This window comes from Camelus dromedarius, chromosome 5 (assembly GCF_036321535.1).
Source record: "Camelus dromedarius isolate mCamDro1 chromosome 5, mCamDro1.pat, whole genome shotgun sequence".
NCBI classification, from domain to species: Eukaryota; Metazoa; Chordata; class Mammalia; order Artiodactyla; family Camelidae; genus Camelus; species Camelus dromedarius.
In genome coordinates, this window is record NC_087440.1 from 38523589 (window position 1) to 38538000 (window position 14412).

Sequence of the window (14412 nt, forward strand, 5' to 3'; positions counted from 1 at the left end):
ACAATGCTGTGATACTTATAAGATGAAATACTGCCTCCAAATGGTCTGTTCATTTTATTTTGGGCTTGCTGTTCGCCTGAGTTTCAATTGAAATCACATTCCTGAAAACTTCACATTGACATGCTTTTTGATGTAGGTGCTCTGGAAATAACATTAAGATAATGAATGAGAATTGTGCATATAGTTACAATGCATATGCATCAGGGTACTTATAGATACCATTACAGATATAAGGCAGGCAGTCTAGAGATATCTGATTATGGCCCTGCCAGTTCACACACATGAACATTGTGCATATTCTTTGCTGGTCATTGCATTAGCAGATTTTGGACTTAAACCAGTTCTGACCCCGGTATTAATATATTTATGAAGAACAGATTATAAATAAAAAATAGTTTTGTCATTTGGTTATACTCCTGGTAGAAAAGACCATAAGAGGGGATGAATTATAGTTTGGCACTTGTTTTGAGCTTAGCACAGCTAAATAAGAAAAAAGCAACATTAATTGGATATGCTAATGCTAGAGACTGCTGCTTAAATCTGGCCCATTTACTGTATTTCTGGTCGAATTAACTTCACCTATTTCCATACATTTTCTGATCATGACAAAGTCCCCATCCACATACACACAAGGCCTTTTATCTGAAATGTGAAGCTGTAGGGTTAATAATTTTGACAAGTTGTTATTTTTTGTTCCATATACACTTTTAAAATCAATATTTAAATCTAAGTCGATTCCAAACACGCATCTATGTGGTTATCCCATTTCTGTGTCCTTATGCCTTTTGTCAAGTCAAAAATCCCCAGTTTCTATGCCGAGCTGCAGGAGAGGGTAATGGTCATTTAAAATTATGTTTATTGTTTGAAAGATCCATCTGATTTGCTAAATGAGAAAGAACAGTGGGTAAAAAATGCAGTCAGGTCCCTAACTTGTGCTCTCCCCTCCTCTTGGAGAAGGACTGAAGGACATGCTGCGGATGATTGCAAGTCAATGGAAGGAGCTGCAGAAGCAAATCAAACGGCAACACAGCTGGATTCTCAGGGCCCTGGATACCATCAAAGCCGAGATTCTGGCTACTGATGTGTCTGTGGAGGGTGAGGAAGGGACTGGAAGCCCCAAGGTAAGTGGCTTGAAGTTTGCCTTATTTCCTCTTATTTCTGTCTTCTTTTGAACTAGGCACCACTGAAGTTTTCTTTCCACCCCTAAGGCTTTTCGTTTCTACTGGGTAAACTTTATATATCTCTCTCTATATAGGCATGTGTAAACAAAATGAAGTGGCTTAGCTTAAAACAATAAAGAGTAAAAAAGCCTACAACTTTCAAGTTTTCCAGGAAGAGGTCTTTCTGTGAAAAGTGGCAGAGTAGGAGGGGGACAGTACTTTAGGGGTAGGAGAAAGGCGGCCGTAAAACATTTAGTAAACAAAACGTAAAGCATCTTTAACATGAATAATCAGAATGGTTTTAAATTGTTTTGTTGCAACTATAAATCACTATAATCAGTGCAATCACTCAGCTCTGACATCCATTAGCCGCTTGGTTACAGCAAATTAACAAAGAAGAGAGAAAGTGATTCATTATCTCATTCCTATTAATGACTATCAGATGCATTGCCTAATTAGGGGATGGTCATTGTAGTGGGAAGAAGGTCATATGCTTTGCTACAAATCTTTTTGCTCTGAGTGTAAGTTCTCCATAATGGTGCATGCACCGAATACAACAAGTACTTTAAAAATGAATATCGACATGTTGTGGTTATCTACTTTAGATTTACAAAATAATCCATGAAGCATATGCAGTGAAACTTTAAATGAGGCACCTTTTAATATAATGCGCCACTGTTTTAAAGGTATCTGTGGGCTCATGATGTGGAAGATAATTTTATTAATTTGATATTTTCATGTAATCTCTCTTTTCTTTTGTATTTGTTCTTTTATGAAAGTTACTGCAGAAAACCAGTCTCATAATAGACTCAGCATGGAAACGTACTATAACATAGTGGAAACAAATCTAAGAGTTCATGGCTTCTGTTCCTGGCATGGACAAAGTAATTAAATCATCAGCAAGTGGCATTTATTCAGCCTCCATGTGGACTGGCATTGGGCTGAATGTAGACAAAGCCAGTTATACAAATCCTTTGCCCTCAGAGCCTCACATTCTTAAGTGCTAGCAAGGAGAAACCCAACCTGCCCTGCAGTGGGGAGGCCGTGCAGCCAGGGAGAAGCTCAGGCAATTTATAGCTTTGGAATCTCAAACAACAACCTTTAACTTATTTGTTGGAAACAGAGGATGGAAGGATGAGCTCAGTTCCACTTAAAGAAGGGTCTGTGGAGGAGGTCCCATTTCAGGAAATACTTGCAGGAAGGAAGAGAGGTGACTTGGCACATGAGCACATATTTTAGGAAGTGACGTGATGAAAGGATCAAAGCTGGAATTAATCAAATGGAGTGGGGAGTGGATTCAGCAGACTTCTCAGGGCAGAAGGGAGCTCTTTCAGGGCGCAGGCTGCAGGGAGAAGTTGACTGAACTAATGCTTTGGCTGGGGTGGGGGCCAGTGATGATAAGAACACAACTAAAAACTTCATTGTGTTGTATTTATTTAACAAAAGTATACTGAGTGCTTACTTTGTCAAAGCTCTCCTGTATTCTACATGCCAGACACCATTCTACAGCACTTCTGTGTATTCCCTCATTTTATTGTCACAACAAACCATATAAACCTTATGAAGAAGGCAGTCCTGTTATAATTCCCAATGAAGACAATGGAGGCACAGAGAAGTTAAGTAACTTGCCTAAGATCACACAGGCAGTAGGCAGCAGAACTAGGATTTGAATCTGAGCCCTTTGGTCCCAGAGCCCATTTTCAACACGGCCTAGAGCACTGCCTCCTGCTGGCACTGCTCAGGGTGGGGTTTGGTAATGAACAATTAGCCTCGGTACCTGTCTCATGGAGCTGATGGTAAAGTGGGGTGACAGATTAAATCTAATAACCATGCTTTTATAGACCATGATGCACTGTGAAAGAAAAGAAAAGGGAGCAACCCGAGGTTGGGCTGAGAGAAGTGACTTCGATCAGGGCATCAAGGAGCACTTCTCTGAGAGGGCAGCATTCTGTGAGCAGGCCAGTCAGCCGAGGGAGGCAGAGTATGCAAGGGAAGCTTAGTGGCTATGCGGGGGAGGAGAGAGTTGGGGAGTGAGCAGGGAAATGACATAATTGATTTGCGGCATAAAAACCTGTTGTTGGCTTTGGTGTGGAGCGTGGGGACAGTGAGTGGGGTGGGTTGGGGTGAGGGTGGGGAGGCCCCACAGTGGAACTTAAGAGCTGGTGCAGTCACCTACATTAATAAAAGACCTATGTTCAAAATCAGTGGCTCTATTCACTGGGGCCAATTTGAGTTGGACACTTTAAAACTAGGTCATTTTGTTGGGAGATACTGAGCTGAAGTAAAGAAGATAACTAAACCCAATGAGGAGAAAGTATTATACAAGCAGAGACAATGTCAGTATTTCTCAAAAGGGGACCACCTTCCCAGGCCTCACCTCAAATAGATCAGAGTCTCCTGGGCCGGGTGGGTAAGGGGCAGAATCTACATTCCACAAGCTCCTGAAAAACCCCTGTTAGCCTGGAAAAAGGCCCTTTTCTTGCAGGGCTATATGATCCTCACAGAACCAGGATTCTCATCCAGCGTGAAAGAATGTCTGTCTTATTGTTACTTGTAATAGCAAACAATTGGTATCAACTGAAGTGTTTAAAACAGGTGCTTTTTAATTAAATTATGCTTCATCTTATCCTAATGAAAGGTTACATAACCATTAAAAATAATGTTTTTAGAAGAGAATTTTTAAACATTGAAAGAGATCTGTATGCAATTACATATTTTAAAATATCTTTGAATTTTCCAAACCTCTATGATGAGTAAGAGTTATTTTAATTAGAAAAATAAAGAATATATGTAAAATGCAGGAATTCAAAAGTAATTTAGAAGGTAAAATATGTGACATTGATCTGGAGGGACTTGAGCTATGAATTTAAATATTAGGAGGAAAAATAAATACATCTGATTCTTAATGATTTGGGTACCTCAATTCTAATCAAAGAACAATGACAAAAACTCTATTTGAATCATCTCCAAAGTTAAAATGTCTTTATCAAGTCACATCATTTATAAAGAACAACCTCGGTGTTCTTCAGGTGGATGGTATTTCTATTCCAAAGCATTTTGTGCCACACTATGGGCATAGTGTAGCACCATTTTGTGGGCGTCTCCAGATGTGCCACCCGAAGGAGTTGTGAGCATTTAAGACTTTGACGAGGCACAGCCAGCCACACCCCAGGCCTTCCGCCTCCCAACTAGTTCTCTCTTCCCTAGTCTGGGCTGAATTTTCTATGAACAAATCCATGGTCAAAGGTGAAGGTAAAATCAACTTAAGACAAAAAATACATTTCTAAACCTAAGCTTAGGAAACTATGGAGAAATCAGATTGGTTATTCCTGCTGCCTGAGTCCCTTGGGCAAACACAAAGAGTAATAGGAGAGGCTCAACCTCTGAAGTCAGACTGTCTGAGTTCAACTCCTGACACTTACTAGCAATGTGTCCTTCAGAAAATTACTTAACCTCTCTGTGCCTCATGTTCCTCATTTGTAAGATGGAGGCAATACTAACATCCACCTCAAGGGACTGTGATACAGATTAAAGAGTTGACGTATCTAAAGTGCTTAGGACAATTCCTGGCACATAGTAAGTCTTAGATAAGGGAAATGTACAAGACTTTGAATTCTAGTGGTGGAGATACAAATAATTATAATAATAGAATCTGATAAATACTCTGGCAGAGATAGGTACAAAGTTCTGTGAATACACAGAGAAGGATATAGCTAATCCTAAGTGCAGGTATCAAGGAAAGACTTCCAGGGGAGTTGACGTTTTAAATGAGGGGTAGAGGAAAGATTTTTGCCTGGGTGAGAATGATGGTCAGAGAGTACAGCATGTGCTGAGGACCTGGGATTTTGTGGAAGATGATTAGGCAGGCTTGCCACAATCTGCACCGAGGTTCACTTTGTGACAAAAAATAACCCTTAATGATGAGTGATTTGAGCAGTAATTCCTCATATGTCTCTAACTGACACTATCCAAGCCAGAGCGAGATCCCTATAACAGAATATATCTGATGTGTATTGTTTAAACAGGATTTTTTCTTGCCACATTGCACCAAATAGAACAAGCACAAATAGGTTACCCTGAAGTCCTCCAAGACTAAAAGCTGGATTCGACTCCTTAACTATCAAGTCAGCCTGTGACATGACCTTGCACAGGTCATGTACAAATTGTGCCATGAAATGTATCTCCAAGTATAGCAGTTATGATTGTCTATTTCATCTTAGACCTAAAAGAGGAACTCAAATTAAAACATAATAAAAAATAACTCCAGAATTCATCTTAGATTTACTTCAGAAGCTACTGGGAACTTGAGAAGCATAATAGAAAATCTAAGGAATATATCTAGTGGGTATTTTTCTTTTTTACCTTGTTTGAGAGACTGCAGAAAAGGACTTGGTCTTAGAAATCTTGTAAAGAAGGAGGATGGGAGGAAATTCAAAGACTCTGGGAAACTTCTCCCCTAGGACTCGGCAGCATACCTTATTTGTTGTATTTCATTTTTTAAAAAAGTGTTTTCCCAAAACTGTGAGATCTTTTATACATGGAAATAGAGAACAAAATCCATCAATTCTAGAAATAGAGCTTCAGCACTCACATCCAAGTATTGAAAGTATGCTTGTAATTATATATTTTATTTTAAGATAGATTAGTGAAAGCTTATCACCTTAAACTAGGCTCTCAGTATGTTAAATTTCTGAATGGTGTATAGCTGGAGGGATTTCAAAACACAGTGAATGTCTAACTCCTAACAAAGGCTGCATTCTTTTTTTGACCTTTCAAGGCAAAAAACCAAAAATTCTGAAAGCAAAAAAGCATTCTAAAATTTTGCCCATTGTCTCCTTTAGAATGTTCTTATCTTCTGTTTTTACTTTTTACCTATAAAGCTTGCCATCATTACAGATGTCTTAGAATCAAGGCCAGTATTTCCCCACATGACATACCAAACTTTGCATCACTGAAAGCACACAACAGTGGTTCCTTTGTCATCTCTAAAGAAATATATACATTTCCAAAACAAAGAATATTTGAAGATTTTATTGTAAATTCAGAAAACTTTACAGCTACTAGCAGGGTGACCTAGCCTGGATTCCAACCAAGATCTTCATTTCCTAGTGTTAGTGAAGGGAGACAGAGGGCTAGCTGCTTTGAACTCTAGGCTTGTGCTTATTTTATCTGGCTTCTTTGAGGTTCTTAGATTGAAGTCGTCATCCCTTTGGAAATGGATATCAGACTATGAAGGTCGTCAATGTTACCTGTTCAACAATAGCACAAGAGCAAGCTTAAGGACATTTCTTAAAATGTTTGCTCAGCTCTACTAATGACAGTTCCAGATATTGGCAGAGAAGGGACATTTGTGTGGCCTCTGACTTGAGTTCACTGACCCCTGGCCTTTCATTAGATGTCAAGAGAGGGTAAGTCTAATAGTAAACACATATTTTCTGTTTATTTGTTTACCAGACACCCAAGTCTTAACCTAGTATTTATGCTAACGAATTATCTTTAACTAAAGGGAGAAAAAGAGGCTGATTTGGGGAGGACCTTTATAGGATATTTTTTCTGCATTATATAGTACCTCATGGGTAATAGTACAGCTGGATATTGTTATCCTGGAACGGAATTTGATCCTGATTCTTCCAAAGCATTGGTGAGACAAAGCATTGTCTCTGAATTCTTTTCTTTTCTGGCTCAAATGCTTATGTAGTCAAATGTTCTTTAATATAGGATCTTCAGAAACAGCATTAAGATATTGAATGGGAATTACATTTATAACTGGTTAGTCCCATAAACACTTGACACATACATGTATAAAGAACTACTGGACATCCTTTACTCTCTTCCTTATACAAAAAAAAAGAGCACAGGAATATATTGTCCAAGGAACCAGAAATGATATCATAAGATTAAATTGTGCATAACGTAGTAGAAACAAAGACAACAGGCAAAGGCCTGACCATTATTTATTGAGTGCTGACAGAGCGCTCTGCCCAGTGCTGGATTGGACATGAGGGAAGACACGCTTTTCTGCTCAGTGGTCTTATCATCTCAGTGTAAGCACACAGTGTAACATCTTGTCTAATGTAGATTGGGCTATCTTAGATCTAGAATAATAGATCACCTCAGATTCAGATCATCTTAATTAGGATGTTGGCAGATTGAAATGGAATGGGATTCTTGATGCAAGCAAATGAGTAGTAAACCGCATTACCAATTCCACCTCTTCCTTGCAGAATTCTTCCTAAAAGCCAGCATCCAGTTCCTTCCCTGCTGAACTATATAAACAGTCCTGAAATGCAGTACCTAGGGAGAGCTCTTTCTTCTACTGTGGATTCTTCAGTAGTCCTTTCTTTGTTAACAGAAGGGCAACTTTTCTTCAAAAGTGTTTTTGAAAGACAGAAACAAAAGTGAGTTATTTCTTTGAAGATCAGTTGTGGTTACTAAATTTGTGATAGAATCGAATAAAAGACAGTTCTTCTAATCTCCTTGAGGCACTTAAATTTGCATATTATCAGATGTGTGGGTGGGCCCAAGAAGAGGAAATTTTTTAGTAGTCTGCCACTCTAACTAGGTGACTGAAAAAAATGATTGAGATGATATATATTAGGTCAAAGGACAGCTAATAGTCCTATCGCGGTCTATATGATATATAAAACCAGAGCTTATCTTGATTTTTCTCACTATACTTCCATTACTGGTGGCCTTGAGGGTAGAAACATTTGACTGACCAAGAATCTGGGAGTGAAATTCTTTGGTGTCTCTAATCAACACAGGGAAATGTTACTGAGAAGAGTAGGCAGTCTTTTTTTTTTCCTATTTAGTGGAAGAGTGCCTAATCTCTGAATCTATAATAGTGAGAGTTGCAAAGATGCACGATATTAGATACAAAGTTATAGTCTATAGAAAGCAGCCCTCTTTTATTAGCAGAATCCATATTTTGTAACTCAGTGTGATCTATTTTAAAGATAATAGGTAGTAAACACATTAGAGGTACTTTTTGATAAATAGTGGAGGTTAGCATTTTTTAAAAATCTGTAGGAATTTAAGCACAAAACAGAAAGCAGGATACAGAATTGCTTCTAAAAAACACTTTACAATTAATAAATAAATTCTTTGAAAGTATGAAGCAATTACCTCAATGTGTGATTTACACTTTTCACCAGAACGTGTTGTTTCTGGCAGGGGAGCATCTGAGCAGGGGAGAGCCCTGCTAAAGGGATTACTTTGCTCTGGCTCTTGTGTTTATTGAGTCACCTAGGACTTCTTAAAAAACAGCAGCTTTCAAATGTACACACACCTACACTCGACATCCTGAATACTCCAAATGCTTGTTTAACCGTTCTCACACTCAGAGTATCTTTCCCAGCCAGTGAGGTCAAAAAGCATTGAGATGTCCATTCTGCTTCCTCCTTCTTGAAAATCAGTTGGAAGAGAGCCATTTGTGTGGTTCTGATGCTAACAGAGACGGAGATATTTTTTCAATGTACTGTAGTGCTCTTGGCCACCAGGATCACAGAACATTCCCAGTCTTATCCTCCACTGTGCCAAAATGAAGGTTAATTTTTCTCAGGAAACTAACTTGATTGGAGGTCCTGTTGGGCCAGAGTCCACAGTCCAGCTCCCTGGAGCTTCCAGGCCATTTTGGATTGGGTGGAGGCGGGGTCTTCTAATCTTTATACTTACCTGGCCTGCAGAAGCCAACACTTGCTGAGCATTGCCCCTTGCAGGGCTGAGCAAGGCTGAGCAAGGCTGTGGATCCTGCTGAGTGAGAAAGGGGAGAGGTAAAAAAGGAAGCCTAAAGCCAGAGGCTAAGATGAAGGAAAAGAGAGAGGGGAAGAGAAGAGAGAGAAGGAACAGAAGGAAAAAGATAAAAGGAGGAAGTATGTGTCCAGTGAAACTAATCTGCCCAAGTCACTTAACGGACATTAATGCTTTCTTGTCTCTCTCTCCCTCTCTCCCATTCTTTCCTTCCTCTAGCTCTGGAAGCCAAAGCCAGAAAAACTTTATTTTTAACATCTCGGATATTATTGTATAGCCATTGTGTGTGTGTGTGTGTGTGTGTGTGTGTGTGTGTGTGTGTGTAAAACATACCCATTAATGGAGTCAGCATAGTTAGTAGGCTTACTGTGGTCTAGGTTTGTAGCCAGCCTTTTACCTGGATTGTCTCAATCATTTTTCCCAACGGTGTAACTGTCATAGCTTCTGCTATCATTTCTACTTTACTGATGGAAAACATAGGCTCCAAAGATGTACGAGATACTGAGGCTTATTCAGAGTCTTTTTAAAGTCCTTATGTGACAAGGTAAAGGCCAAAGTCCTTACCCAGTCATTTGACTCCACCTGCTTAGTCAACATTCATGTCACTGTTTCATTTTGTAAATGTTCTAGTTAATTCACCATCTTCCAAATGGATTTTTCCCTTTCTTTTCTCTGCTTTTGCCCAGAGCTTTTCCCATTCTATCTACTTATGCTGCTTTTATCCATCCTTAAAATCAATCAATATCAAGTATGTAACTACGTTGTGGTGTCATAGCTCTGGACCGGGCACTGTTCTGCTCCTTGCCCACTGCCCAGCAGTAGAGACAGACATACATACATAATTTTAAGTTAAGGCAGACTGTGTGATAAATACTATATTAAGAGATAGGGACATAAGGAATAGGTAAATTGGGGGAGAGGGCATTATTTCAGTCTGATGGGGCCCACACATCTTTCCCCAAAGAGAAGATGGATTTTGTGGATGTCTCTAATATTCTGACAGATTGTTAGTAGGAAGATAATAAAAGGAGAGCATTCCAGGCAGAGGAAATAGCATGGTAAAATGTACAGAAAAGGAAAAATATGAGGAACATCTAAAGAATGGTGAATAGTGAGTAGTTTGGCTCTTTTGAACATAGAGTGTCCATGTGTTTATGGGAAAGGATGAGGATCTAGTGGAAAATAAAGCCTGAAAAGCTTTGAGCTATATACTGGAGAGCTTTGAATATCACTGAAGAGTTTGTGTTTTGTTAGTGTGCTTTGAGTGTTTTTAATGATTGGATTTAGCCGTAGAAAACAGATGGCAAAAGTAGGATGAGAGAGAAAGGACTGACAATGAATTAAGAAACTAGTACAGTAACTATAAGCACCTAAGTAAAGCACTGGCTGTGATAATATAAAGAAAAAAGTAGAAGTGATATTTTGAAAGTAGAAATATTAGAATTTGGCATCTAGGGACTGGACGGCGTACAGTGACCTTCATGACTAATTAGTAAGAATATCTGGGTGTATTAGCTGGGCAGAGGTGATTCCAAAGTGCAGGCAAATTAGAGAACAATGATTTAGGAATAGGAGAAGCCTAAAAATTATCTGTGTAGTTATATGCAATACTCAGTTAAAAATGCAAACCTGAGCCTTGGAGTAGGGGCCAATGCTGAGCTTATAGGTTTGGCAGTACACATAGAAATAATAGCTATAGCCTTGGAAGTTGATATTGATAAGAAAAGATGATTGTGTGAGAATAAAGAAGCATGATAGAATCTTGGGAGATGTCTAGGCTAACTGAGAACAAGGGTGTCATATTAAAACTGGGGATTAAGTGAGAATCTACATACTCAACAGTGAAACTCCCAGCCCTTACCTCTCAGAGTACTCTTAGCCATGGGAGAGTAGAGATGTAGGTCAAAGGAACTTTTCGTGGGATAGGGGTGATCTTAACATGCTTATGGGCTAGAGACTAAGACTAGATAAAAAGGGACAGTTGAAGAAGATAGTTTCAAGAAGGATGAGAAAGAAGGCTGAGAAAGAAGATGAACTGGCACAATGATTCAGATGACAGAGAAGTGAATCAAGTAGAGCTGTGAGTTTCAGGAAGGGAGGATACTATCGTCTTATGAGATAGGGAGAGAAAGAAAGAATATTGAGTGGTAAGCAACAGTAAAGATGGAAGGAAGCCAAAGGATTTAGAATGAAGGCAAATTCAATGTGATTAGTCAGTGGGACGATTATTTGAATAGAGGAAGGATTGACAGTGAGGAGGGACTGGGAAACAGGAGTGAGATTCAAATCTCACTTTCTCAATAGAGATCTCCTACCGTTTTCTAGTCCTGAGTGATTGCAACCCCTTCTAAACTGTATTGCAGATACTATTTGTACCACGCATTTGGTGATTAATCACACACAGCCTTGTGACACCATTTCCATTGTTGTCTTGAGCTCTCATTTATATGTTTTATAAGTCAACTTTTAAAGTGATTACACTCTGACTGAAAACTCCTCAGGTCAGCAACTACATCCTAAACTTACTTGATTTGCTCATTTTAAACATTGAGATAAAATTTTTAAATTTCTAATTCATTAATATAAAATACAATTATTAAAGCTAAAGGCAGAACTCCCCACTTTATCCTCTCATCTTTTATGATACTTTTAAATCTTAGCTGTGTAAATGATGGCACAATCCTATCTTACCTTCTGCTCTTCCTTTCTGCAGTTCTCTCCCATTTCCTTTGCCTCTTGCTTTTTACTGTAAATAAAACAATCTTTTTAAAAAGGCATTTCACCTATTTCTCCCAAAATAGCTAGTAATTTACACCATGAAGAAGTAAAAAGTGTGATTTTATTGTTATTTTTGTACTTCCTTGAACCAGTTAATTGTTTTCATAGGTGGTTAGATTTTTTTTAAGTCTCTATTTAAACAGCCTTGCTGAAAAAATATACTCTGAGTTGCTTCTTTGAAAAGGACTAAAAGCATCTAATGTGACTTAGCAGCTGACCAGCGCACTGGTTGATGAAATTTGTAGTCTTTGCTCTAAAGCTCCCTAACAAGATTAGGTGCGAGTGAACCTGAGAAGGTAAAGGTTTCTAAATTGACATAAACTTGAAGGGCAGGACTGGATCATACCACTATTTGAATCTCTAACAAAGTCTAATCTTCAACATATTATATTTGGTGCACTATAATCTGCGTACATACACATCCTTCTAGTAAATGATGGATGAGGTTTAGCTAACTTAATATAGTTTATTATATCATATTATACACTTCTAGAGCTTTATAGGAAATATAGGGTTGGCGTGCTCTGCTCTGTAAAATGACCTGGATCACTTCTCTGGCACAGAGTCTCCATAAAACACACATCCGTGCATTTGTCCAAAACAGTTTGGTCAAATTTATTTCCCTGCCATCATTCATTTGATGCCTCTTCTTGCTGCCCTTAGATAGATGAAGGGAAATACTGAATTTCACTGGATAGTTCCTTTTGGCTAAAACCAGTAAAACCAATAATTTCTGAAGGGAATTTTGGGTCCAGTTGTGAAACCAGGAAGACATTAGAAAAGTTTCATCAACATATTTGACCTTCAGGACTTATCTGAACCTTCTCAGGTCCATCCATAATTTGAGGGCTATACATTTTAAATTGTGAAGAATTTTGAAAAACTCCTCTTTGTCTTAGCTCTGTTCTCCTTTTCAGGCCCTCATCCTCAAAGCTTTTATTTCTTTCTTGGCTGAAAATAACTAATAGCCACATGATGTAAACTCATGATTCTAATTCTAAGCAGGCTCAGCAGCATCAGTGATCCTGCCTGTTGTAGGATGATGCCAGCCAGCTTAATGTGTTGGAGTTTTTCCCATTACTCAGGACTTTGGAGGTTCCAGACCTGGCCTGTTGTCAGTATACTTAACAAATGCTTTATACTGACCCTCTTTTTTGATCACACATTGTTCCTCCTCTTCACAAACTTTTCCAAGGATTACATATTTATAAAATGGCAGCTTTCTGGGCCCCACTACGCATTCTCATTAATGAAGTTCTTGTGTCATGATGTTTTTCCCTTCAAGTAAATTTGACCAACATGACTCAACAGAAAACAAAATGCATTTTTTTGAAATTATCATTAAATAGTGCTAATAATTTTGTTGCACTTTAGTATGAAATGAAATCATCTCATCTCCTAATAATTGAAATTTTGTAACTGTTATTGTTACTTAGTAATTAAAAATTTACCCCCTTTTTTTTTTTGGTTGAAGGCTAGGAATTATTAACTGTGTAATACAGGACAGAGAGAACAGTGATGTGAACAAAGATATCACTGGATAAAAGTAAATCTGGCGTTCTGAGTGTTTTTCTTCCCTTGTAATTTCCTTTGTATTTTATCCAATTGTGAAGTAGTTTTCAGTTGTATTCCTGCTTCAGACCTGTGACAAAAAGCATCTTATGTTGGTATCTGCAGATTCAAAAAGCTTAATGACTGTTCTCCTTTGGCTAATACACAAAAGGAAAATCAGGTAAAAGAGTTTGAAGATAGAATCTCTTTGGAAAGCTTGCATTTTAAGCAGATGTCTTACAACAGCTTCTTTCAGTGAATACCTTGAAATAGAAACTCCTGTTGTGTGTACTCTTCCTAGGCAATCAATAGTTCTCTTTCTTCCCATAAATGGTAAAATTGGATATTAGGAAGTAAAGGCACACTTTCATAAAAGGGAAAATGGGTTGGGGATACTACACTAATGGTATAATCATCAACAGCAGCATCAAACAATGGTTGTGAAGCTTAATTTGCAGGCATGCGGACTGCCTGACTAATACCTGTTTTCCTCATCCTCTTTCCTAACAGGAGAACCTGTTTTGTCCACATACCCACTCTTTCCCATACATACTATGTGATTCCGGGGATGTGGGCCCCGTTCCCCAGCTCAGGCAATGAATCCATGGTTAGTCCACCAGATAACCTTGAGGGCCATGCTCGTTGTGTTAATGACTGGCTCAGGCATAGCCAGTGAGGTGCTTCTGACCATGAGATATGAAGAGAAGTCTCTGCAGGGCTTTGGAAAAGGTTTTCTTTCTTATGAAAAGAGACAAATAAGAAGAAAAGATTCCCTTTAAAATTCTGGATGTTTTCACAAGGACAGAAAGCTGACCTATGTAGCCATTTTGTCACTATGACCAGAGCTAGGTTGAGCACAGAGCTTATATGCCAAGGATGGCAGAGGGGAAAGATGGAATCTTTATATCATTGAACAGCTACATTGATTAACCCTGGAACTATCCTACCTTCAACATTTTTAATAATTTCCCTCTTTGATTAGCCTTCTTCTATTAGTGGAGTTGGAATAGTCTGTTATTGGGAACACAGTTGGTGGCTTTGGCCCCTGCTTGCTGCCACCTGGACCCTCCTGTCCCCAACCTCTGCAGAGCTTGCAGGTTCCACAGGACAAAGTTCTAAAACCAGCCTCCCAATTTGACCTTCTCGTCCATGCCTCTTTTCCGTTTACACTGTG

The 14412-nt window shown here is 38.7% G+C and overlaps 1 protein-coding gene across 3 annotated transcripts in view; it reads left to right on the forward strand.

Moving 5' to 3' along the window:
• AKAP6 (A-kinase anchoring protein 6) overlaps positions 1–14412 on the forward strand; it is a 491494-nt gene that overhangs the window by 297878 nt on the left and 179204 nt on the right. For 2 of the 3 annotated variants that reach the window (XM_031453560.2, XM_010986148.3), the window contains one exon: positions 955–1121. In XM_031453560.2, coding sequence (XP_031309420.2) covers positions 955–1121 — 167 coding nt within the window. The remainder of the gene's footprint in view (positions 1–954; positions 1122–14412) is intronic. The other variant, XM_064485883.1, reaches the window with a different exon arrangement.